This window comes from Stenella coeruleoalba (genome assembly GCF_951394435.1).
Source record: "Stenella coeruleoalba genome assembly, chromosome: 15".
NCBI lineage: Eukaryota > Metazoa > Chordata > Mammalia > Artiodactyla > Delphinidae > Stenella > Stenella coeruleoalba.
In genome coordinates this window covers 14,228,037-14,255,167 of record NC_137161.1, presented here as the reverse complement: position 1 = coordinate 14,255,167, position 27,131 = coordinate 14,228,037, and the positions used below count along the sequence as shown (strand labels likewise).

General features: G+C 49.4%; 2 protein-coding genes across 3 annotated transcripts in view; both read right to left on the bottom strand.

The window, feature by feature from the left end:
* Positions 1-2,171: 2,171 nt before the first annotated feature.
* On the bottom strand, positions 2,172-11,149 carry OCSTAMP (osteoclast stimulatory transmembrane protein; the record flags this gene model as incomplete). Its single annotated transcript, XM_079944601.1, has 3 exons — positions 2,172-2,599; positions 3,702-4,704; positions 11,040-11,149. The coding sequence occupies 3 exons, from the start codon at positions 11,147-11,149 to the stop codon at positions 2,237-2,239; spliced, it is 1,476 nt and encodes a 491-aa protein (XP_079800727.1). The 3' UTR covers positions 2,172-2,236.
* Positions 11,150-14,537: 3,388 nt separating this feature from the next.
* SLC13A3 (solute carrier family 13 member 3) overlaps positions 14,538-27,131 on the bottom strand; it is a gene marked incomplete at its 5' end in the record, with an annotated part of 73,353 nt that continues 60,759 nt past the window's right edge. For both annotated transcript variants that reach the window (XM_079943923.1, XM_079943924.1), the window contains 3 exons: positions 14,538-14,735; positions 16,033-16,170; positions 18,653-18,814. In XM_079943923.1, coding sequence (XP_079800049.1) covers positions 14,559-14,735; positions 16,033-16,170; positions 18,653-18,814 — 477 coding nt within the window. In that variant the 3' untranslated portion in view covers positions 14,538-14,558. The remainder of the gene's footprint in view (positions 14,736-16,032; positions 16,171-18,652; positions 18,815-27,131) is intronic.

Genomic DNA, 27,131 nt, shown 5'->3' with positions numbered 1-27,131 from the left:
TCTCCGTATCCCCTCCCTCTTGCATCTCCCTCCCACCCTCCCTAGGGGATGTATTGCTTAGTGCTTTGTATCTTTCCCTTTGGCCACAAACTTGGCCTGATGCAGGCTGCTTCCAGTGCCTGACTATTCCCTTCTGCAAGCTCAGAATCTTCAGGAAGGAGCCCAGACCAGAGAGAGCGCAATTCTACCTCCAGATATCTGGCCATTCAACTAATTGTTCCTGAGCCCTTGCTCAGGTTCTGCTTTAGATGCTAGGAAAACTGTGGAGGACCAGACAGATAGCATGGGATTTACATGTTTGTGGGGATGACATGAAACACACCAGCAAGTAAACAAAAAAAAGAGTCAGCTAAACATACAAATGCATAGGGAATGAAGGATATTGATAAGGGTACGTATAAAGATGGTAAAACAACTTAATATGATAGATCAGCGGTCAGCAAACATTTTATTTAAAGAGCCAGATAGTAAATATTTCAGATTTTCTAGGCCACGTCTCAACTACTCAAATTTCCCATCAGAGCAAAAGAAGTCAGAGACAATCCTTAAACTAATGGGTGTGGCAATGGTCCAATACAACTCTATTCATGGAAACAGGCCCGATTTGGCCCACAGATTGGAGCTTGCTGACTCCTGTAATAGAGCAGAACTAGGTGGGATGGGACAGTTTTAGGTAGAATAGTCAGGGAAGGCTTCTCTGAGGAGGTGACATTTGAGCTAATGCCCAAGTGACGCAAAGAAGTCGGCCATGCCAAGACTTGAAGAAAGAGTGTTCCGGGATGTGGGAATAGCAAAGGCATTGCCCCGAGGTGCAAACCAGCCTCTGAGGAGCTTAAAGTCCATGCGACCAGGGCATAGGGAGGGAGGAAGAGGCTGGCTCAGTCAAGGTTTTGTGACCCAGGAAAGAGCTCTCAAAGGGATAACTACAGAGAGTTTTGTTTTGTTTTTTCCTTTCGGTCTCACAGCATGCAGGATCTTAGTTCCCTGACCAGGGATTGAACCTGTGACCCCTGCAGTGCAAGCACGGAGTCGTAACCACTGGACCATCAGGGAATTCCCTAAAGAGAATTTAATGAAGGCATAGAGGTGGGGACTTGGTTAAGGGAATGATAACGACACCCCCAGAGACCTGTACCTGGTAGATGGAAGCTGTGCCTCTCTGGAACGCAGGGGGAACCGTAGCAGTGGGAGCGAGGTCACCCAGAGCGTGGAACGTGGCCTTTGCCAAATAAATGCCCAGAAGGCCGCAGGGCTAAACAGCCTGACCTCGTTCTCTCTTCCCACTTTAAATCACCTGCCGGTGCCTCCCATTGGCTGAGCCCAACCAGGAGTCAGAGGTCAAGGGAACCAGGGTGATAGAACCACAAATGTCAGACTCCTGGGAAAGAGAGCAGGTGAGAGAAAGGCAGAGAACGACCCGGAGGGAAAAACAGGGAATACCAAGCCCACAGGGTATGGAGTTGCGATTTTATTGTAACTTCGATAGGGATGGAGTTGCCATAAAATACGGATTACCCAACAATTTGAATTTCAGATAAACAACAAATACGGGTTTCGTATAAGTAGTCTCGGGACATACTTATACCAAACCCGTATTCATTGTTTATCCGAAATTCAAGTTGAACCAGGTGTCCTGTATTTTTATTTGCTAAACCTGGCAACCCTAGATGGGGAAACCCTGAAGGAATTTGAAGCAAAGGAATAACAATCTAATTTAGAATTTAATAAATACATTTATTTATAAAATCAAGAAAATTTTAATGAGTATAAATAAGTTCAGAAGATCCAGAGACATATAAATAAGTTCCAGGGGCGTTTAGACACAGTCAGGGTGCAAAGTCTCCACCTACCAGGTACAGCAGCCTGTGCAGACGGAAGCCTGGACAGACACCTGGCACCGGCCGGAGGAACACTGTCTTCACTTTGCATCGTCCTTTTCTGTTTATCCAGGCCTTTCCTGCCCAGTATCTCTTTCCGCCCTTAACACATTCCCGTGTGCAAAGTAGGTCACACTGATTGTTGTTACGCAGTCCTTATGCAGATATAGAAACCAAGGCTCAGAGAGGTGAAGCGACCTAGCCAAGGTCACACAGGGGAGGCAGCAGAAGGGCCAAGGTTACCACTCAGGTCTGGGCAACTCCAAAGTGCTTTCCTCTCGGCGCCATTGCTGTCTGTCCTTCCAGGTATCCAGCAGGTCTGTCTAGCCGTTCTAGGTGCTTGCTGCCCCGCCCGGGTTTCAGGAGCAGTATGGAGTGCCCGGGGCCAGCTGCTGGCCTCGGTGCCTGTCATATCTTCGCTGGAGCCGGGCATGAAGGTGGTGGACCCTCCTTGCCTCCTGGGTCTTGAAGAAGGAGGCAGCGATGCTGTGCCTCAGGCGCCGGGCGTAGGTCTCCAGGAGGACCGTGGAGCAAGCGACGAGCTGCAGGGCGCCTGCGGCCAGGTGGGCGGCTGTGTGCGGGCGCCGGGGGGGCAGCAGCGGGCAGCCAGGGGCGATGAAGCGCAGCTCCCACTGGAAGGAGTTGTGGGCAGAGAGGTAGGGGCTCTCCAGAGGCGGCTGGTTGAAGAGGAAAGGGATGAAGCCCAGGATGGTGTATGCAGCCTTCAAAAAGGAGAAAAAGGCAAAGTCAGCAGAGAGACACCCCAGCCGTTCCCTGCCCCCCACCACATCTGGATGCTCGTGGGTCTGGACTGGTCCAGCTTTCCCTGTCCTCATCTGCAAAATGGGCGCAAAATCTGACCGTTTTGAGGAGGGTCAACTGAGATCAGGCATCTGAAACAGGCTTTTTACGGAATGAAAAGCACCATACAAATGCTATTGATATTGTTATTACTCTTTGCAGGGAACACTTTAGAGAAAACCAATTCATGCTTAAGGGCATTTACTCTTTTCTGAGCCCGTAGCGAAACTTCAGATGTTCTAGTCCATCAAGTAAGCACAATTTTATGAGGATGAGTCCATGAGCAGCTTCATTTAAAAGAGGGGAACCTGGGCTTCCCTGGTGGCACAGTGGTTGAGAGTCCGCCTGCCGATGTAGGGGACATGGGTTCGTGCCCCGGTCCGGGAGGATCCCACATGCCGCGGAGCGGCTGGGCCCGTGAGCCATGGCCGCTGAGCCTGCGCATCCGGAGCCTGTGCTCCGCAACGGGAGAGGCCACAACAGTGAGAGGCCCGCGTACCGCAAAAAAAATACAAAACAGGAAGCTGGCAGGATTGGCCCGTGGGCTGTTCCCAAGGCTTCCTCCAGTCTGTTATCTACAGATGTGAGCTATTAATAATAGTCACTATTTATTAAACATCTCCCATGTGGTATGGAGCTGCCTAGGCACTTCTAGAGACTACCACATGTTAAGACTCACAGTAACCTTGTAGGGTAAGGAGGATTGATCCAGTTTGTACAAGTGAGAAAAATGAGGCTGGGATATGCTGCGACGTGTGAAGAGTGGCCTTGGGGGGCAAATTATTTTAATATCTCTGGGTATCAGTATCTTCACCTGCGATAAGGGGTGAAAACAGAACCCACTGCCTCAGGCTGTCGTGAGAATTACATGGTTCGTCTGCCAAAGCCCCTGGATCCCACAGCGTATCCAAGCACCACGACTCGAAGGCAAGTAAAATTCAATTTTGAGTCAAGGGTTTAACAAACCCTATCCTCTCCCTCAAGGAAATGACTCTGTGCCCACCTTCCTGTCACGGCACTTACATCATATTTGATGGTGAGCGTGACGGGCACAGCGGGAAGCTGCTGAGCCCAGCCCACGGCTGCCTGCGCCAGGAGAAAGGCTGCGTGGTCCACGGCCACTGTCACAGCTGTGGCCATCAGGAGCAGGGTAAGCAGCCCCAGCCTTAGGAGACAATTCAGCAGCTCCCCCTGGGACAGCCTTGGCCGGGCCGCCCACAGCAGCCAGGTTGGTGGGGAGGCCACCAGGTGCGTGGCCCCGACCTCTGCCAGCTGCTGAGCCAGCTGCCAGGTAGCATAGATGTTATCAAACTGCAGGTCCGTCAGGTATCGATGGAGGTACCAGGCTGAATCCACCAGGAGGCCCAGCATAAAGAGCCCTGTGACTGCCCGCTGGGTCCCCAGGGCCACCACCTGGGCCAAGGACTCCAGGCCGGAGAAGTCCTCCAGGACCTGCTGAGTGACCCTGAACACGTGGAGCCGGAAGGCGGAGCCATCGCCCTGGGCCTGGAGCGTCAGGCCGTGGCTGCCTGCTTGGCCGTCAGGGCCCAGAGCCCGGGAGGCTCTGTGCAGCTGATGAGTGGTGTTGAGCAGACTCTCCAGGGACCCCTCCGTGACACACCTCAGCACCTGCCCAGCTGCGTGCATGTTGGCCAAGATGTTGGGCACCACGACAATGGCCAGGGTGGCGGTACTCCAGGATAGGAGCAGGCGGCGGCCCTGCTCCGTGCCCAGGGTGGGCACGCTGAGTGCAAACAGACAGCGGGCAGGGGGCACCAGTCCCAGGCCCAGGAAGGCCAGGAGACCACAGACAGTGGCCACCATGGCCGAGGGCCCTAGAGGATAAAGCAGCAGGGACACCAGCCCATAGTAGGTCAGACCCGCGGCAGCAATGGCCAGGGAACCACACAGGAGGAGCTGGGTCAGCAGCTGGCCACAGCTGGCTGGGACAGGCTGGGAGAAGACAACCCAGGCGGCCTGCAGCAGGGCAAGGGCCTTGTGGAGCCCCAGGTACCAGAATCTCCACCTGCACACAAGGAAATAGGGGGAGCCTCTATCAGGAGGGTTGGGGCATTGTGTGTCTGCCCAATGCCCCTGCCCTACAAACTTATCAACTGCCAACAGGCTCCACCCCTTTAGCCACAGTGGTGGGCACTCCTCCCAGGTGGGCCAATCAGAGTAACCCACCCCAAACCCACATGACCTAAGCTGAGCCAATCAGAGCCTTCCCCAGGATTATTCTCACTGACTTGTCAGGGAAGAACTAGTTTCCATGCAGTTCCTGAGGATGAGAGGATGAATACCTGGGCTGCTTGTGTCTTGTGAGGGCAACTGGTGCAAGGGAATGAAAGAGTCATGGAGAGAGAAGCACAAATGAAAGAGAGAGGATGAGAGAGAGAGAAATGGGGAGAGATGCTTTTTCACTTGAATTCATAGTCTTGGTCAGCTCAGTGTGACCCTGGACACTCCTTCTTTATGAATCTCAGTATCTCCTCTATAATTTAGAGGATGGGAAGAGTGGACCAGTTGATCTCTGAGGAACTTTTCTCCTCTATTGTACTCTTATTTATTCATTCAACAAATATTTATTAAGCAACTACTCTGTGCTAGCCATTGGAGAAACAGGAATGGATAAAACAGAGGAGAATTCCTGGCCTCATAGAGCTTCCATGGAAGAGTGATAGCAGAGGAATAGTAAGAAGAGGTTGGGCTCTGGATACGTTTTGCTGGAAGAGCCAACACGATTGGCAGACTGATTGGTTGTGAGTGTGAGAGAAAGAGGGGGGTTCAGGATGACAATGAGGTTTTGTGTCTGAGCAGCTGAAAGCACTGAGGTGTTGTTTCCTGAGATGGGAAATCTGTGGTTGAAACAGGTTTGGGTGGAGGGGGGAGAGGAAGAATTCAGCTGGCAGTCAGAAATTTGAGCTGCGAGCTGCTGAATGTGTGATTGGAAACAATCTGGAACTCAGAGGAGAGAGCAGGCTGGAGATATAAAGCTGGGAGTTGTGGATTGATAGACGGTATTTAAAGTCATGGGGTAGATGAGATTCCTTAAGACCGTGTGCTGACGGGGAGGAAAGAGCTCCGAAGACAGAGCTTAGTGGCACTCCAGGGTTCATGGGTTGGGAGATGAGGAGGAACCAGCCCAGGAGACCAAGAAGCCAGGCACTGTGGAGCTTGGGAAGCCAAGGCAATGAAATGTTTCAAGAAGGGAGTGAGCAAACGTGTCAAGTGCTGCTGGTGGGTCAAGAAGGATGAGAGCTGAGCAATGACCATTGGATTTAGCCACGTGGAAGTCACTGGTGACCTGGACCAGGGCACCTGGGTGGCTTGTTCACTAGAGTGGACCCAAGGGAGGCTGGATGGAGAAGAAATTGAGGCACGAGTACAGACAACGGTTTCAGGTCATTTTTGCAGTAAAGGTGCAGAGAAATGTTGCAGTAGTTGACATGGGAAATGGAACCAAGTTCCTTTAGGATGGAGGAACTTGAGCATGTTTGCAGATGGGGGATCCAATCAAGAGGGGAGACATTGATGAAAGGGAGGCTTGCTGGTGTGACATTCTTCAGTGAGTGGCATGGGTGAGATTGAGAGCATGGAAACTGGGGCTGGTCTTAGAAAGGAGCAGGGGCTGTTCATCCTTAGTAGCAGGTGGGAAGGCACAGGAAATGGTTACAGGTGATGGTGAATGGACAGGTAAGGTGTGTGTACTTATGTATCAGTATCAACCAGTATACACAGAACAGAGCAATAGTTAAGGGCGTGACCTCCAGACTGCTTGGGTTCAAATCCCTGCTTCATCACTCACCATCTGTGTGACCTTGGTCAAGTTTCTTAACCTCTTCGTGCCTCAGTTTTCTCATCTGTAAAATGGTGCATAAAAGTGATACCTCATAGGGTCATGGCACATAGGAAGTACCATGTCAGCTATTACCTGTCACTAGAGCCTCAATTCCACCAGGGCAGGGACTTGGTCTCTTTTGATCACTGATAAATACCAAGGACCTAGAATAGTGTCTGATGTATAGTGGGTGCTCCATAAATATTTGTGGACTGTAGCATGTTTACTTCTGTTTGTTCAGGGTAGCAGGAAGGCAGATCAGCACTGATGGTGAGGATGCTAGAGGAGATGATGGAAATTTGAAGGCGAAGAAGAAGGTATAACATAGGTGGCCAGGAAAGTGGGAGAGTAAATGAACTCGAGAAGTTATATACACGCTGGGCGGCATTGAGGACCCACTTGAGGTTAGAGGTGATGAATTAGGGTCTTCCCAGTCCCGCTGACATTTTAATTTGGGACTAAACTCCCTTCTACTGTATAATTCATATTTGAAACATGGTCGCTGTTAAAGTGATAGCTAATAATTTGAATGACATTGGAATGGAAAACCAATTCTAAATCGTATTGGGTGCCAAGGTCTGTGCTGAATGTTGTAAATGCTAAGGAACCTGCTGCCATTCGTTGGGAGCTTACTCTGAGCCGAGCATGACGGCAAGCCCTGAGCATGCGTTTTCTCATTCAATTCTCACAACAGTCTCGTAGACATTATCATTACTCCCATTTCGCAGATGGGGAAACTGAGGCTCAAAGAGGTGAGGATTTACCCAAGGTCACACAGCCAGGGAATGGCAGAGACTGAGACCTAGCTCATACCCATCAGGCCTGACCACTGACTGTTTTCTTGCCTGTGGCCCCCAGTGTCCAAGTCCCCAGACCTACCCGGTCCTGACGAGATGCTCAGCTATCTCCTGGGGGGCCCTCATGCTCCCTGAACAGCAGTGGATCTGGGCAGGCGGGCTCAGGCAGCGAAGGTAAGTGGAGAGGAAGTGGGGGGAATTCCGTCCTCCAAAAGTGACCAGAACTGTCACTTCTGCTTTTCTGCCCTGATTTAAGTGCCTCTGCTGGCCTTGTCCCGCCCTGCCTGGGCCCACCTCCCAGGGGGGTGGGCAAGCTGACTCATCCTCTTCCGGCAGGCAGGAGCCAGTGGAAGGTGTGGGAGGAGAGAAGAGGCCTTTTCCAAGCAAAGTCCCTAATCCTGATAGCAGGAAGGTAGAATTAGTCCCATTTTACAGAGGAAGAAACTGAGGCTCAGAGAAGCCATACAGCTCATTAGCGGTAGTGCTGGGGCTAGAACTCAGCTCGGCTTCATGTTCCTTCCCCTCGCATAGTTATGTGCCCCCAGAAGAGCGTGATCTCTAACTCTTAGGGGGTGGAAACCCACAGGAGACAATTGGACCTCTGCTATGACTTTCCAATCGTCAGGGACTCTGGTCTCCCGCTCAGCTCCCTTCCTGTCTTTATCCCAACATGGACCTGGCTTCCAATCACAGTTCCGTCCCTCCCTAGCTGTGTGACCTTGGGCAGGTGACCTTGCCTCTCTGTCTCAGTTTTCTCCTCTTAAAAGAGCGTAAGGATAAGAACAGTTAACATTTATCGAGCCCTTGTTAAGTATCAGGCACTCTGCTACATAGCTTCTCTTGGTGTTCACTGAATCTTTTTTTTCCAACAACCCTTTGTGGCAAGGACTGTTATTTCCATTCTTTAGTTCAGAAAACTGAGATCCAGAGACTTAAGTCCCTTAACCCAGCCGCTCAGGTAGTAACAGGTAGAGCCACGATTTATAGTCAGCATCCTTGCTCCAGAGTTTACTGGTCAGCCACTGGGCCCTACTGGTGGGGAGGGAAGAATTCACAAGGTTCTTGGGATGCGTCTGGCACTGCCAAGAGCAGGCACTCAGTGAACGTGAATTCTCTGTTTGTGGGCTCTGCCGCAGTCACTGCCCTGCAGGTACACTTCTGGGCTGTTCTGAAAGCCAATCCCTTCCTGGAAAGCAGACCCTCCTCCCCCCTACACTCCAGTGTCCCTGTGCCCCATCACTGCCAGCAGGACCACCTCCGTCAGGAGGCCTCTCCTGAGCGCCCAGCCCCCCACCCTACAGGATGGACTGGGGCGGGGGGCACAGTTAGGCGGTGTTCCAGACTCCCTGTCGTTTCCTTTCTAAGGACATTGCCTGGGTCACTTGCTCAGGCCTGAAGGAGCGTGTTCCATGGCCCAGATAAGGGAAGTGGCATTCTCATAGTCACACAATTGGATGAGACACCTGTAGTCCTCAGAGGGCTTAACACCCTTCCTGGATCACAAGCCGCTCTAGGAAGCCAGGCCACTGTCAAGTCTGCAAAGAACTGGGCACACCGAGTAGACGGAGAGCAGGAAATGCAGGCACCTGCAGGGGCCACCTAAGGTAAGGAGCAGAGGGCCAGGTGGAAACAGCGGTGAACTGCCATGTGGAGGCCCTTCGAAAAGGGCAGCTTCCACTCCGCTCCAGCTAGGGGTTGAAGCCCCTCAAAAATGAGGCCCAACATTACCAGGGTGGCCAGTTTTTCCAAAGATGCCAGTCATTCCCAATTTTATGTAGACGCCTCCAAGTTTCAAAAGCCAGTATTTTTAAAAAGTGAAAGACCCTTGTGCAGGCCAGTCTTGGTAGGTCTGTGGGGCAAAGCCAGCATAAAGGCCACCAGTTTACAAGTTCTGACAGAGGCCTCAGTAGGACTGATGCAGGGAGCAGTCTAGCTGTTCCTCTGATCTGCAGGGTCCCTGGGGTGGAGGTGGCAGACTTCACTCAAAGGCCAGCTATGCCACTTACTGTGCTGTGTGACCTTGGGAAAGACACTGTCCCTCTCTGAACTTGGATGTACTCTGCTATAATGAGGAGAATACTAGTACGTGCTTCTTAGGGTTGAGAATTCAATGTGATAATGTATGTTCAGTGCCCAGTAAACAATATATAAATGCTCCAGGCCAGCTCTTTCCAACCTGGACTGATAGTTTGGCCTGAGTGAGCCCCAGGCTTCTCAGACCAGATCTTACAGGCCTCTATGATGCCCACTGGACCAGATCCCGTGGCCTGGGTCCCATCACACAGGAAACTTCAGGGCATTGTGCTGGTCGGAGGGAAAAGTCCTGGAAAACACCGGCATTTGCTTAGTTACTGCACTGGCACGAGGGAGCTGATTGGTTAAGGAACATGTTGGTCATTTCCCCAGGGCCTCTAGTGGATGCATAAGATCTGGGAGGATGTGAGCATAGGGAGGGAAAGGGCAGAAGATATTTTTGGCTTTTCTCAGCACATACAGGCAGTCACTTCTGCCTATATAAGGCTGGCCTGAGCCTAAGCCCACAACATCCGGAAGGAGTGTCTGAATCATCAAAACTAGAATGAGCTTTGCTGAGCGGAATTCTGGGTGGAGGATTCAGAGCCATAAGACAGAACATGAAGAGGAAGTGGTAAGTCTTCAGTTCTAGAATCACAATCAGAGGTCCATAGAATATTAGAGTCATTGAAGTTTACAGCTTGTGGGGGTAGAATGTTGCCACCGTCCAGTTGGCTTCAGAATGTGGAGAGGTGGCTAGAGTCTTATCGGATAGGCAGTGCTCTCTTAGAGAAATGATGTGAGTCACATAGAAAGTTTTTAAATTTCTAGTGGTCACATTAAAAAAGTGAAAATAATTTTAATATTTTATTCAACCTAATGCATCCAAAATATTATCCTTCTAACATGTAATTAATACAAAAAAATGATAAAGGAGGACCTGGATTGGCTGCATCAAAGGACTCCCTTACATTCTGGCTTCTGTTGGTATGACGGTTAATTTTATGTGTCAATTTGGTTGGGCCATGGTATCCAGATATTTGATCAAACATTATTCTGGATCTTTCTGTGAGGGTGTTTCCAGATGAGATTTACATTTAAATCAATGGAGTTTTAATAAAGCAGATTGCTCTCCATAACGTGGTGGGCCTCGTTTAATCAGTTGAAGGCCTGAAAAGAACAAAAGGCCAACTTCGCCTGGGCAAGAGGGAATTCTGCTAGCAGGCTGCCTTTGGGCTCGAACTGCAACTCTTTCCATACGTACACATCTTGTTGGTTCTGTTTCTCTGGAGAACCCTCATCAACACAGCTGTGTTTGCCCACTGGGGAGCCCCTGCAGGAGAGCTGAGAGAGAGAGAGGGGAGGAAGACCCAGGGCAGCTACTTCCCTGTGAAGTCATCAAGGGCTGGATGTGTCCCTGGACTAAAGTTGCCAGCTCCAGGTTAGCAGCTGTCCTGCAGACCCCGGGCTGAGAGGTGCTTCTCCATGACTAGCCCTTCCTCTCACCACCAGGGTCTATGCTTTCTCTTGTGGTTTCCATAAGTGACCACCTGCCCACACCTTGTAACTAGACCCTCATCTCTCAGATGCGGAAACCAAAGTCCAAACAGTAAAGGGCCTGCTTAAGGTCATACAGATGTTATGGGTGGAGCTGGCTGTCCAATGCGGCTTACTGAACTCCTCGCTCAACGAGGAGTGAGTTTTACTCACCTTTTCCCCCCATTTACCCTCACAGCTTCCATTCCTCTGCCCACATGATCCTGCGCTTCTCTTTGACGTTTGTGCCGGAGTCTGTCCGTGTCCATGCTGTCACTCCACATTTCGTCGCGTCTGCTTGTGGCCATGTTTCCACGGTGTGCTTCCTCCCTGTTTTATTTAAATGCCCCTCTTCCCCAGTGATGGTCACCTTGGTGGCCTCCAGCTCCTTGGTACCTCAGACAACTGTGGCATGAATATCCTCCTACATTGTCTCCTTAGGGACCCATGGGATAGTTTTGCTGGGATATAAGCCCAAGAACAGGATGGGCCATAGGAACGCAGACAATGAATCCCCAATTACTACCAAGTTGCTTGCCAGGCTGAAGGTAATAGCTGTCTCGCCAACAGAAAACAAGGGTTTCTGTGCCCTCGCGTTTCACCATCACTCACTGTCCGCTTTTCTAGTTTTCGTCAGTCTGATTGGCATGTTGTTGAACCGTCGCTTAACTTGCACCTACCTGATTACAAGTGGTCTGAGCATCTCTTTCTAAACCCGCTGGCCACTCACATATCCCTTTTCAGAACGGCATATTCGTAACTTTCACCCCATTTTCTCTTGGGTGTTACGGTGGAAGGCTTCCAAAGTTGGTGGCTAGCCATCTTCTGCCCTGTACGTGGATGGCACTCCTCCCATTAAGGAGCGGAGTTATTTCCCTCCCCTTGAACCAGGCTAACCCTGTGACCTGATGTGACCAATACAATGTGGCAGAATTGACGTTCGTTCTTGGACTCCCAAGCCCACGCCTTAAGGGGACTTGTAGCTTCTGCTTTTGCCTTCTGAGAAGCCCACTGCCACGTACAGAGGTCCAGGCTGGACTCCTGGAGAAGCCACGTGACCCTGGAGGGTCCACAGCCACCATGGACTTTCCAGCGCCAGCTAAACCCCCAGCTGAGTGGCCCCAGCCACACCATGTACAGCAGAGACAAAACCAGGCCTGCAGAACTCTGACCAAGTGCAGAAATGTGTTGTGTTTTAAGGCCCTGAACTTTGGGGTGATTTGTTATGCAGCCTCAGGTAAGTGTTTTGTTTTTGTCTCTTCTGGCTTCTGGGTATTCCTTGTGTATTCCAGATGAGTCCTTGGTAAATTTCTAACGACTCTGTACCACCCCTGCCATCTCCTTTCCTCCCACCACCTTGAGCACATGGCTGACTCCTACTGGTCTCAGCCCAGGGCCGCCTCCTCAGAGAAGTCCTCCCTGACCACCCTGGCTAACAGAGCCTTTATAGCTAACATAGCCATAGGTTTCTCACATTGGCCAGTTTCATTTTCTTCTTAGCCCACGTTATGACCCAGAGTCACTTTACCTATTTGTTTACCTGCTTACTGCCTGTCTCCAGGGCTAATTTCCATGTGGCTGGGGACAGTGGACTAGCACATAACAGATTCTACATAAATACTGTTGAATGAATAAATGGAAGAATGAGTGAATAAAGAAATGAGCCAAACAGACCCCAGATTGAAGAGTGAGTTTGCTTTCTCATAAATTCTAGTATAGATTTACTTATCAAATGTTTACTAAGCATCTACTATGTGCCAGAAACTGTTCTAGGAACTGGAGTTACAACACTGAACAAAATAAAGTTTGTATTCTCATAGGTTTATTTTCTAGAGGGAGAGAAAGTTAATAAACAAGAAAGTAAATAATACAGTGTCCTGACTAAATATTAAGGAGAAAAATATAGCAGGATAAGGGGATAAAAAGTAATGAGGGTGATATTTTAGACTTGATGGTCAGGGAGGCTTCTCTGGGGAGGTGACATTTGAGCAGAGACCTGAATAAAGTGAGGAACAAGCATAGATTTGGGAGCAAAGTGTTCTAGGTAACGGAAACAGCGTGTGCAAAGGCCCAGAGGCAGGAGAGTTTGAGTATGTGGCTGGAGTAGAGTGGAGAGGGGAGAGCAGTAAGGAAGTGAGGTCAGGGAGGTCAATTCTGTGAAACTCCCAGTTCCAGAACTTAGGGCTTTGAAGCTCTTTTATGGCCACAAAGGCAAATAATCTCCAGGCCCAGGGTTGATTAACATTCTTTATTTTATAGAATTTTCAATCAGAAGTATCTGAAATCACGATTCATCCGGTTATAAGCCCCTTGGGTTTCTCTGTGAATGAATTTCTCCACTGCCCCATCCAATAGAAGTGCACGCCCCACCCCAAAGGGCTGTAACTGTGACTAAATGTTGAAGTAACCCCATGGGAAGGACAGGGAGCCCATTCTCCCTCCTCCCCACTGCTCCCAGGGGAACATCCATGACTCACTTGTGCTGTTTCAAGAACAAGTTCAGTCCCTGGGTGCTGCTTCCCAGCCCGAGCTGCTTGGGGAACCTCATCCCTCAGAGGCATAGGAAGTCGGGGAGGTGAGCTTTCTGGGCCCCTCAGCCGGTGCCTTTTCGAGATGTTCCTACTTGAAGCAAGGAGGGATCAGATCCTCTAGGACAGGCCCCACCAGCCACTGGCTCAGGGGAAGTCTTAAGTTGTCCTCGTCTGTAGAAGAGGATTATGGTGTTTCCCTGCCTGAGACATTTGACCTCTTACAAGGCCCCAATTTATCTTTTGACTTTTCTCTCACCCCTGAAAAATGTGGCCTTTGCTAATCGAACATGCTTACCGCTTCGGGTCGGGGCAGGGAGGTAAAGACCAGCTCCTGGAAGAAGAAGCAGCCTGCAGTCACGAAGGCCCCTGTGGGCCACGTGCGGAAGGGGCCTGGCTGGAGGGGCCATGGGTCACCTGTGAGAGGGCATGGCCCAGACTTGGCCTGACCCTGGAACTGTGGCCACACTGAATCAGACTGAACAGGAAAATCCTAATAAGCTTGGGTAGAAAGGTCTAGAACTCCTCTTGTGCGCTCGGGAGCCTGGAGAAGCAGCAAGGAGGCTTTGCACGATCTCCATGTCCTCAGGATGTCATCTGTCCCTCCCCCTGTCTCCAGGGATTGAAAATACCCCTGGCTGCTGGGTATCAGCAGGGGTGATATTTGAATAACTGGCAGAGAATTGGCCCCCACCAAGCGGAGCGCACACCAGCTGTGAACAGCTGGAACAGCTGGACTGGGACACAGCAGCCCCAGAGTCTCTTGAAGGAAGGTGATCTCTAAAGGCAAGATGGTCTCTCCAGATGGTAACTCGTGTAGTCAGCGAGGGATGCTAGCTGTGCTTCCCACCCTACCTATTCAAGACAAACGCCATTCCAGATTTGCTTCTTGTTGCTGAAATTGGGCTTTCTTGCATCCTAACCACAGAACAGCTCAGAGATAAAGGAGCTTGTTGCTCAGGCAGCAGATCTGGGAGGTAGCTGCACCCTGACCTGCATGACAGAGGAGAAGGTATCCTAGATAACGAGACTGTGGACCCAAGTGGACCCCTGGAAGTCACCCTCGCTTGCTGCGTGCTGGATCACAGAGAAGAATTGCTTGATCATCCTGTAGGGTCCTGGCAGCAGATGAGGGCCCAGCCCGAAGAGAGTACCTGAGGGGGACTCAGAGGGTCTGAAATGTGTCATTGGCCAAGGTGGATGGCAGTGCTGTGACATTGCTTAGGTGGATGTTGGCCCAGTCCGGGAAGGTGCCCAGCTGGAAGATGGTCTGTGCCCAAGTATTCATGGCCAAGCTGAGCAGCAGGACGCCCATCACGTTCATCAGGAGTCCCGTCCGCGCCTGCAATGGAGCCCAGGGTGAGGGGGGGTCTGCTCGAGGCCCATTATACAGCTGGAAAAGCCCAGGCTCAGAGTCAGAAAGCCCTTCACCCAAGACTGCACAGCTGGGAAGTGATGGGGCCAGACACAAACCCAGGTTGGCCGATACCCAAGACCCTTCCGTCTTTACACGCCTTAGGCTGACCCTCAAGGAGCTGAAAATGTCCCCATTCACTGAGTGGTTTCTAGGTGCCAGGCACTGTGCCATGCAGTTGTCACAGAGCTATGTAATTTACCCTGAAAGCAACCCTGTGAGGGCTGTTATCATCATCATCATCATCATCATTATTCCCATTTTACAGAAGAGGAAAATGAGGCTCAGAGAATTGGGCTCACCCAGGATCACACAACCTAAAAATAATCTGCTTTGATCAGTAAACATACCCTCTGCTTTTCATTTACTGTCTCCCTCATAGAAGGCAACCTCCTTAGAGGCAAGCCTGTGTCTCCCCTACACTGCTCAGCCCCCCGCCCAGAACATGGAATGTGCTCAGCAAATAGCTGTGCAGTGAATGAACCCACAGTGGATGAACGTCTGTCTGCCTGGGTCCCTGCTGTCTCTTTGCTCTGTGATCTCTTTCTGCCTCTCACTGTCTCCATCTGTCCTGGGGGAACTCTGTGCCTGGAGAGCCTGCGTGGGTTGAGGACTGGTGAAGCAGATTCCCCCATTTCAGTTGCACCAGCTTAGGACCCCGAAGCTTAGGTCCCTGAGCACCCACGGTGCAGACACCCCAGGCAGCCAGTGGAGGGGGAAGGGCAGCAGGAAGCAGGTGGAGGAGGGGGCAGGAGCCAGTTCAGCAGGGGAGCCTTGGCGGGGGGCCCTGCCGAAAGCTGGAGGTCCCCCGCCACTGCCACGACCCTCGGCCTCTGTCTCCTCTCCAGCAGGCTGGGCACCGAGGCCCGGCCCTAAGTCCCAGGTGTGGTCCACTGCTCCTCTCCTAGAGACGCCGCCACCGGGCACAGAGCGCTTGGCCAAACAAGTCAGAAGACAGGGCACTGCCCAGAGAGAGGGGAAGCCCCTAGTCTCTGAAGCAAACTTTGGAAAGTAGTCGCCGAGGCAGTGCTTCCTGAAGTTGACTAAGCATAAGAATCATCTCAGAGTGTTTGCTAAAAGGTATATTTCTGGTCCCACTCGGAAGGACCTATTCAGAAATTGCGGGATGTTGGGGGAAGCACAGGTCCTTCCTGCCTTGCTGCCTTGCCCACCCCTGGTGTCCACCCACCTCCCTGGACCTCTGCTAGAAAGTGCCCAGACTCACCATGTCTTTGACCAGCAAGTGTCCAGAGGCGAAGGCGATTGAGTTGGGGGGCGTCGAGACTGGAAGCATGAAGGCATAGGAGCAGCCGACTGTGCCGGGGATCATCAGATACAGGGGGTGCACCCTCAGACGGATGGCCTGGGCCAGCGGGGGCGGGACAGACCGAGGCCGAGAAACACAGAGAAGCCACACGGGAGATGGAGACAGGTGGAGACACAGAGATGCATGGAGAGAGATTGGCGAGTGAGAGAGAACGAGAGAAACAAACGGGAAGATGGATTTAAAGACACACAGAGAGAAATGCGGCCAGAACGGACACACAGGCAGACATAGAGACAGACAGACAAGAAGAGAACCAGACCGAGGGAGATATGGAGAGAACATTCCTAGGTTAGCGACATTCCAAGCACATGCAGGTTCGTCAGGGAGGATGGGCTGGGGAGATTATTCTAGAACACTCCCTCTTCCAACTGGAGTGCGTATCAGAATCACCTGGAGGGCTTGTTAAACCCCAGAGCGCTCGCGCCACCTCTTGCAGAGTTGCTGGGTCAGTAGGTCTAGGGCGGGGGGGCCCCAAGAATTTGCATTTCTAACAAGCCCCCAGGTGATGCTGATGCTTCTGGTCCAGAGACCACATCTTGAGAATCACGGCTCTAAAAAACCTCAAGTCCCCTGCCTGGGCCTTCTCTCAGCCTAACGATCCAAACAGCTGGCCTCTGGGTACCTTTTGTTGGGGCCTCACTGGATTTCAGAGATAAAGAGAGCTCAAGGTAGCACCGTCGGCACTCATTTCCAGATTTCTAAGACCGTGTGGATCAAAGGTGTCTGTGGGCTGGCCTCAGTTAGCAGACCACCGGCTCATCACCTCCCCCGAATGACACGTCCACCTGTAACTCATGTTGATCACTTTGCCAGCATTTTATTTTAAGGTTTTTTGGCCCCTCTAGGGAATTTTTGTAAACCAAAGCATATACATTTTCTCAAAAAGCACTAAGATCACCCCCTTGCATGTAAAATGTTTTGATTTTGATGATAAGCAACGTTTAGAAGAATAAATCATTTGCTAGTATCTTCTTCAGCAAAAGTTGCCCCTGCAGACCTGACTGGCTCTGCTCTCCCTCCTCCCTCCCAGAGCACCCCCATCTCTCTCAATTGCCCGATCCATCAGATCCTGGGGAAGGGTGTGATTAAATCCAATCACACTTAGCAGGGCTACGGGGACCCCTACCCCACACTGCTGGTGGGGGTGGAAATGGCACGCCCACACTTGGGAGGGCAATTTGTCCATCTCTTACAAAATTGTAAATGCACGTGCTCTTTCATCCAGGGATCTCAGTTCTGGAGATCTAGATGTATCTACGTATAAAAAGGTGCTCAGACAAGGAGAGGCCAAGGCAGCATTGCTGGGAAATAGCAGAGGCTGGAAACAACCTCTGTGTTCATCAGTAGAAGATTGCTTAAATAAAATCAGCAACTATGGATTCATAATGGAATATTCTCTAGTCATTGAGAAAGAGTAAAGTGTATCTGTGTGTGCTAATACAGTGTGATATCCATTATAAATTGATGCATAAATAAATAAAAAGCAAAAAGTGATTCAGAGAGTGTGCCTGGCACATCACTGTTTGCATACAAACCATATACTTGCAACATCGATTTAATCTGATCACTTTGGTCTATATCGAGATAATCATATGGTTTGGTCTTCTTTAGTCTACTTAAATATAAAACTATACTGATAGTGTCTGTTAATCAGTTTTGAAATTTCTAGTAGAATTCATATGACCTTGGATCCATTTTGTTACTCGCATCCTTGTTTACATGCGACATTGAGTTATAACTTTCTTTTCCTTTGCTCTCCTTCTGTTTTTGGTGTCAGGGTTTTGCTAACCTTGTACCTTGATTGCACAGCTTTCTCGGTCTTTCTGTGCTCTGGAACACTGGGGGTAAGTGGGGACTATCTGTTCCTTGAAGGTTTGCTAGCTCTCACCTCAGACATCCCTCTGGGGCTAGTGATCTGTAGAGCAGTGATTCTCAACCGGGGATAATTTTGCCTCCCCAGGAGACATGTGGCAATGTCTAGAGACATTTTGGATTGTCACAATTTAGTATCCAGTACGTAGAGAACAGGGATGCTGCTAAACGTCCTACAATTCACAGGACAGCTTCACATAACAGAATTCTCTGGCCCAAAATGTCAATAGTGCTGAGAAACCCTGCTTTAGAGGGAGGCTAGAGCTTTGCCTACCATTAGAATTTCTCCTAAGGTTATCTGTCCACTCAGATTTTCTACTTCTTCTTCATCCATATTTGGCAATTCCTATTTTCCTAGAAAACTCTCCATGTCACCATGGGTTACTTTTCCCACAGGAGGGAATTTCCCACAGGAGGGAATTTGGTGCATTTGGAAAATATTTACTCTGTTTATGCAGTTCTTAAAGAAAAAAACAGTATTGTTTTAAAAAATATATATCATGGTTCTGACGCTATCATGCATTTTGGACGAGAGCAATGACCAGCTGTGGCTCCTGGTGGAGTTCCCAGGAGCGAGAAAGGTTTCTGAACGTGTGTTGGGGAGAGGTGTTTCCCTCCCGCCCCAGGACCCTATATGGACCCTCACCAGCTCCGCCAGGACAGGCAGAAAGATGATGATAGTGGCCGTGTTGCTGGCAAACTCCGTGAAGAAGGCGACAACCACAGTGATGAGCAGCACGGCCAGCGCTGGTGGCACCTTCTCCAGGGGGTGCAGCTGCCCACCAATCCACGCGGATAGCCCCGACTCCTGCAGAGGGGAGGAAGCAAGGACACCTCTTCACCCCCTCGCCCTCCAACAGCTGCCCGCCCCCCCCCCCCCCCACCGCCGAGCCTGGGCCAAGGCGGGAGGGTTAGGGTTGGCCACAGCGATGGCAATTACACCCTTTCATATACGGGTTGACTGAGGTTCAGAGAGGGTAAGTCACCTGCTCAAGGTCACATATTCCAGCCTGGACTTCAGCCAGCTTCTCTGTTTCCTGAGCTGCTCTGTACTCCATACTCTACAGGCCCAGGGCCCAAACCCCTGGATCCTCAAATAATCCATCTGGTTCTCCAAATAATCCATTTGGTTGTGGGACCCCCTAAACTTGAGTGGGAGAGGGGAACTGGACCCTGCATGCTAAATCTTCTCATTCCTCCAGTGACGGTTGCTAATTACAAAAATATTAACACATTTATACAAAATATTCAATATTAATTTTATAATTATTATGTATTAATACATACCAAATATATAATATATACAAGATATTATATATATCATATATAATAGGAAACGTGTCAGATATATATCAAATACAACACAACAGGATTATCAATAATAAGGATATTTATAATGAGTATTACAATGGTGGTACCACTAACATTATTAACATATTATTCCTTATCATAAGAATCACCATCATTGAGGCTTTACAGGGTGCCAGGCGCCTGCCTGCATTACCTCCCTGACTCTTCCCAACCATCCAGCAAGGTAAGCATTCCTCCCTGTGTTACAGAGAAGGAACCCTAACTTGGCAAAGTTTTTGTGATTTGCTCAAGGTCCCCAAAATAGTGACTAAGATGTATTTTGCACTCAGGGCCACGTACGTCAGTAAACTAACATTCTCCTGCAAAGTTCCTTGTCACTGGGCACCCTCCACTGGATACACCAGACTGTCACTGCACCTCTTAATGAAGGGCAGTGCCCAGAGCGGACCACTGCCCTCCAGGACAGAAAAAAGACAAGGTCGATTGTCTCCTCCCTGGCTCCAGACTACACCTGCCACCAACGCTGCAGAATTATCTCCGAGCTCTCTCTCTGCTGAGTTCTCCAGGAATTACTGTACTTACGAGTATTTAATAATGATACTCTCCCCCACCTCTGTCCTCACCACTTCAAATGTATCCTTAACAACCCGGAATCCAATGCACCTTCATTAAAACCCCAAAGAGGAAAAAACTGATGTAAAATTGTGCTCGATGCTGCCCCCTGGTGGTGCCATGCAGCAATATCTCATTAAAGCTGCAAGGGCGCTGCCTGTAGGTCGTTTTCTTAACAAAGATAACAAAGCTGTAGGCTTAGGAGCTGATCAAGGGCAGAGTTGGATTAGACCCCTAACATTTAGAATCAAGTGTATGTCTACCATAGCCCTTTTATGGTAGACATACACTTGTATGTCTACGCAGTATCTTTTGGTACCAACAAACTCCGGTTTATCGGAGACAATTTATGCTCTTTTGTATTTAATAGAAAATTTGCTGCTTATTCCAGAAATTAAGCTTTCATAGTGGATTCTAGAATGCAGTATTCTGTTTTTACATAAATAAAATAATACATCTGTCGCTACGATATGACTTAAAAGTTACCTTCAAGGAATGAATAATACATGCTAGTTTTCCCTGGAAGAGACCTTATAAAATTAAGGTGCTTCTTTCATATCTGCACTGTTTGATAGCTTAGAAATTATAGTATATGGCAGAGTCGAGCCCCAGCCCCTCCCCTGGCCCAGGGAACACTGCAGGGAAAAATGGGTCCACTAGTTTTTCCCAGAGGCCACAGCTCTGGCAAAGAGACCGACAGCGTGTGTGCAATTAAATGGAGAGCGGCTGGAGAGAGGGAATATTAATGAATTGGATGAATGAGAAGCCAAGAGCTTCCCTGTAGCCGGGCCTCTGGGTGCCAGGCTTCCAGCCAGCGTCCCAGCAGCCACTCAGGGCCCTGGCTCAGCTTCCGTAGCCGGAGGGAGGCCTGGCAGCTTCCAGAGAGAGGAGACCCCCCAGCTGCTCTCAAGGGGACTCGAACGGGCTTCACCTGCCCTTTCCCATTCCCTTCGAATCAGAAGCTCTGTTTCCTTGGAAACACACAGCCACATGGTTTTCCCAGGGACTCCAGGACCAACAACAGGCAAGGTCAGAGGCAGCATGCCCAGGGGGTGAGGACAAGGGCTCTGGAATCAGATTAAGTTTGTCCCCCCACCTTAATCCATTCTAGCTGTGTCATCCTGGGCAAGTAACTTAACCTCTCTGTGCCTCACTTCCTTTTCTGTAAACTGAGATGTACCAGTCCCTGTCCCAGAGGGTTATTGTTGGGATAAAAGGAGCTAATCTGTAAAGCACTTAGAAAAGTGCTTGGGCACCGGGCAAGTGCCCAAAACATGCCAGGTGCCATTAGTGGCATCAAGTCACGAGATGTCAGAGGTGGCGGAACACTCAGAAATTGCCCCAGGCTGTGGTTGTCAAACTGTGCTCCTTATAGCCCCCACAGTTGCCAAGAGGTACCTGAGGCCACATCGCAGGATGGGAGGGAGAGGCTGAGCTGCCCCCTCTTCCTCCTCCTTTCCCAGTTCTAGGAGGTCCTCTCTCCCTGATCTCTCTGACATATAGTAGGGTCAGATCTTAAAGGAGGGTGTTATGGTACAAGTGGAATGTTTAAAGTTAAAATCTCTGGGATTTCCCTGGTGGCGCAGTGGATAAGAATCCGCCTGCCAATGCAGGGGACACGGGTTCGATCACTGGTCCGGGAAGATCCCACATGCCGCGGAGCAACTTAAGTCCGTGTGCCACAACTACTGAGCATGCGCTCTAGAGCCGCCAGCCACAACTACTGAGCCTGCGATCTAGAGCCTGTGAGCCACGACTACTGAGCCCGTGCGCCTAGAGCCCGGCTCTGCAACAAGGGAAGCCACCGCAATGAGAAGCCCGCGCACCGCAACGAAGAGTAGTAGCCCCCGCTCGCTGCGACTAGAGAAAGCCCGCGCGCAGCAATGAAGACCCAATGCAGCCACAAATAAATAATAAATAATTCTTTTTTAAAAAGTTGAAATCTCAATAGAAAACCCTTGAAAATCTCTTTAAAATCCTCATAAAACACAATAGGCTCAGCTGTGTGTGTACAGCTCTGTATAAGAATTCTTAGGTAGAGAGAGCCAGTCAATTTGATTAAAGGAAAGGAGGAAGACTTTACGCACATGTGTGAACATTCAAACCACTGTAATACTTACAAGCTGTGTGGCATTGGGCAAATTAATGAACATCTCTGTTCCTTGATTTCTTCAAGGGGTTGTGGTGAGGCTTAAATGAGTACAGGTAGAAACGATTCCTCTATACAGTAAGTACTGAATAGAGCTTATTATTATTTATTTAACTTAACAAACACTTAATATAGTGCTCACTCTGTGCTGGGCACTCTTCTAAGTATTTTGTTAATGTTAACTTATTAATCTTCGAAACAACTCCATGAAGTAAGTAGTATAATTATCTGTATTTTATGGTTGAAGAAACTGAGGCACAAAGAGGTTGTGATTTGCCCAGATAAGTCAATTAAGTTTGGAATTTTGAGCCCAGGATCTGGCTCTTACTTCATCAGTCTACCTTGTCAATAAAATAACAACAACAGCAACAACAATAATAATAAGATAACTCTCCAGCAGGAAATGAGGGATTCAGGAGAATACACATGTTTCTACTTGCCTATAGGGTCTGTTCCACTCTGATTTAATACCAAGCTTGTATCACTGAATATATTTGTAGATAAGTTTATTGTGGGTAGAGATTAAAAGAGATATAAGTGAAGGTGTCAGAATAAGACCTTTTTTTATGAGACAGTAAAATTATAATAACAAGGGAAGTGGTGAGGTTGACATAGGCTGCTGGTTTTAACACCTGGTCTGTATCAGCCCTCTGCTAGGTACTTGCCATCCATCATGTCATCAGTCCTCAAAACAGCCCATATTGTAGGTCTTGTCCAACAAATATTTATTACACGATCATGTTATGTACTAGGACTTTTCTAGATGCTTAGAACAGCAATGGATAAGACAGGTATGGTCCCTGCCCTTGTGGAGCTTACATTCTAGTAACAGAGATGCCAATAAACAAACAAATGAACAGGATAACTTGGGGGTAGGTATGGTGTAAAGGAAATAAGTGGGGTGATAAGAGGGAGAGTGACTGTGAAGGGCGGATGCTACTTTAGACAGGGTGGTCAGGGATGGTCTCTCTGAGGACGTGACCTTGGAGCCGAGACCTGAGGGTAAGGACACAGAGATCTCAGGCAAGAGCATTTGGCAGAGAGAAAGCAGATGCAAAGGTCCTGGGGTGCAAATGAGTCGTGTGGTTGAGGAACTTTAAGGGGCCAATGGGACTGGAGGGGAGCCCACGAGGGGATAGAGGTAAGAGCTGACATCAGGAAGGTAGGCAGGGGCTGTCGTGTGTAGGCCAAGTCAAGCCATCAGACTAGAGTCTAATTATATGGGCAGTTTTGCAGCAGGAGAAACCTGCAGTGAGGACATCAAGTGGTCAAGCTCAGAGCAAGCACTGGGATCTGCTTCCAGCCCTTCAGAACCAGCAGGTGGGAGTCCAGTCCCAGTGCAAAGGCCTCTAAGCCCCAGGAGGCCTGGCTGTGACCTGGCGAGGGCACTGGGCAGGGCTAGGAAGCAGGACATGCCCTGAGCACTCTGGTCCCTCCTGCAGCAGGCCGCCTGTGGGGGGGATGGTACGAGCAGGGGTTGGGGGAGGGAGCAGCTGTCACACAAAGTCCTTTTTGAATAGAAACCGCGGCCAGCTGCCCAAGGCTGGGCCAGAAGCCAGACTGGCCTCCCGGCATGCTCAGCGGTCCTGCAGCCAGGCCCACTGAGAGCCAGTCTTTGTCCACCACTCCCTGAGCTTGGAGAAGCCTTTGGGGTGCAGGTCAGGCTCAGCGTGAGGCGAGGTTCATATCATCTCGATAAATGGCATCATTTCCACCGAGTTGCTCAGGGCAAGAACCTCCCCTTTTCCATAATATCTAATCATAATAAACAACCATGTCTGGCTATGTTCTAAGTTCTCCACATGTATTAATTCACTTAATAAGTGTAACAACTCTATGAGATGGGCACCATTATTATGCCCATTTTACAGATTTAGGAAATGGAGGCACACAGCTCAGAGGTGAAAGATTGACTCCAACCCAGATGGTCTGGGTCCACCACCCATGCTTTCTACCATTGCATTGCATGGCCTCCTCAAGGCCATGGCTAACATGCCACTTCCTCCCAGAAGCCTTCCCTGATACATCCCCAGTAGGAGGCAATAGTGAGAATAGTGAGAAGAGTCAGACAGATGCAAGTTCAAAGCCCAGCTCTGTTACCTATGAGCTGTGTTCCCTAGCATGAGTCACTTAACCTCTCTGGTCCTCAGGATTCCTAAAATGGAGACAAAAACAGTACTTTTGTTCATCCATCTTTTTGTTCCTTTTGAAGTCTGTACCTTTGTATGTGTCATTTATTGAAAAAAATGAACAAAATAAAAACACATTTCACATAAAAAGAGTAGCTATGTAGAGAAGCTGGATGTGCCCCCCGGTCCCCCTTCAGTGTGGCCTTGGTGTGGGGTCCATAGCGTGATGGTTCCGCTCTCGGGACTCTGAAGGCCTTTTGTCCCAGCGCAGGGAGTGCAGGCAGCAGACGGCCTTCACTGTCAGCCCCTGAGGGACCGGCTCAGACCGGAAGTTGTCCTGCCCGAGGTTATACCACTCCTGGGGCGGAGTCTCCCCACCTCTCCTGCTTCCTTCCCTCCCTTTCACAGGGCACAGCCTAATGCCTGCTCACTAATCCCCGCCTCAGAGTCAGCCTCCTGGAAGCTGAACCCGCAATCACCATGGAGTGAGTGTTTCGAGAGAACACACAGGGAGCTCTTGGCTCCTGTTAGCGGTGTATCCCTTCATTTACTCTCTTCTTTAATTACTCCCAACAACCCCATAGAGTAAGAACTTCAAGCCCATTCATAGCTGAGAAAACTGGTGCCCAGAGGAGTTAAGGAACTTGCCTAAAGGGCCCCAGCAAGGAGTAGGATAGCTCGGATTTGAATCCAAGTACTCAGATCCCAAGCCTGGGTTTCCGTAACACTATTTGAAACTGATAATTAAAACTGAATTTTATAATGCCATTTGCAGCAACATGGATGGACCTAGAGATTATCATGCTAAGTGAAGGAAGTCAGAAAGAGAAAGACAAATATTGTATGGTATCACTTATATTTGGAATCTAAAATATGACACACAAGGAACTTATTTACAAAACAGAAACAGACTCACAGACATAGAGAACAGACTTGTTGCCAAGGGGGAGAGGGGTGGTGGAAGGATGGATTGGGAGGTTAGGATTAGAAGATGCAAATTATTATATAGAGAATGGATAAACAACAAGGTCCTACTGTATAGCATAAGGAATTATATTCAATATCCAGTAATAAACCATAATGGAAAGAATTTGAAAATGAATGTGTATATATATATAAAACAATCAATTTGCTGTACAGCAGAAACTAACACAGCATTGTAAATCAACTTTATTTCAATAAAATAAATTTTTAAAAAAACTGAATTTTCCTTTCTTTTTTTTTTGAATTTATTTTTATACAGCAGGTTCTTATTAGTTATCTATTTTATACATATTAGTGTATATATGTCAATCCCAATCTCCCAATTCATCCCACCACTCTCACCCTCCCACCCCACTTTACCCCCTTGGTGGCCATACGTTTGTCCTCTACATCTGTGTCTCTATTTCTGCCGTGCAAACACAAAACCGAATTTTAAAAAGTAAGCAATTTGAGAAGTCATTTCAGGTTTCCTTTACCTTAATTTCCCATTTGACCCTTAACTGGCTGTGGCCTCTCATACCTCGGCTTACATGGAGAAATTTAGGGGGGTGGGGTGGGGCCCAGCTTCATGAGCTGTGGGTTCAAATCCCAGCTCTGCCTTCTGGCTGCACAAAAGTAAGCAACTTGTTTAGCCTCGAGTTGCCTCCATTTCCTCATCTTGGAAATGAGGACAGCAACAGTATCTACTTCAACTGTGTCTTTGAAGATTAACAGAGTCAGTATTTGCAAAGTGCTTCCTGAGGTGCCTGGCACTTGGGAAGTTCTCAAGACAGAGCCGTTAGGAGGCTGGACTCTGAAATCAGATGGACTGGAGTTCGAACCCCACCCCTTAAGCAGAGGGCAACTGTATGACCTTAAGAGAATTGCTTCATTTTTCCAGGCCTCGGTTTTTCTACCTGGAAAATGGGTATAAAAATATTCCCGGGACTTCCCTGGTGGCGCAGTGGTTAAGAATCCGCCTGCCAGTGCAGGGAACATGGGTTCGAGCCCTGGTCCGGGAAGATCCCACATGCTGCAGAGCAACTAAGCCTGTGTGCCACAACTACTGAGCCTGCGCTCTAGAGCCCATGAGCCACAACTACTGAGCCCATGCACCTAGATCCCGTGCTCCACAACAAGAGAAGCCACCGCGATGAGAAGCCTGCGCACCGCAACAAAGAGTAGCCCCCGCTCGCTGCAACTAGAGAAAGCCTGCGTGCAGCAACGAAGACCCAACACGGCCAAAATTAAAAATAAATAAATATTCCCCAACCCTGAGAGCCAGTGTGAGGATTCAATGAGATAATATGTTATGACACATGTTGGACACTGAAGCTGCACTTCCTCTGAGCAGGGCTGGCTGTGCTGAGACTGCGTGCCTCCGGAAATTCTGCTCTGTCAGTGCCTCACTCCCCTCAGTCTAGTCCCGGCTCTGCTCCTGTGCTCACAGAGCCCGCTAGAATAACATTAATAGTAACACCAAGTAATTAATATTCACAACACCTAACATAGCGGTCAAGAGCATAGGCTCTAGAGCCAAACTACCTGGATTCTTATCCTGAGTACATAGCTGTGTGGCTTCAGGCAAGTTACTTTACCTCCCTGTGCCTCAGTTTCCTAATCTATAGAATGGGGATAACGATGGCATCTATCTCATAGGCTTGCTGGGAAGTTTAAATGAGATATGTGTAAAGCACGTTGAACAGTGCCTGGTACAGGGTGAGCCTGCTAGGGTGTTACTCCTCTGTGCCCACAGGACCCTCTAGTCATATTAGTAGTAGTACTAGTGTAATGCTCATTGCAAGCTCCTTGAGATTCTACATCGTACCTTTCTTCTCTCTTTCTGGGCAGCGCCAGGCACAGCAGGGAGCTGTGAGGTGTCAACTACGATGACCCTCACGTGGCAGATGGGGAATCTGTGGTGCCCGCGGGGCCCGTGTAGTCTGCTGCCTCTGCTCTTG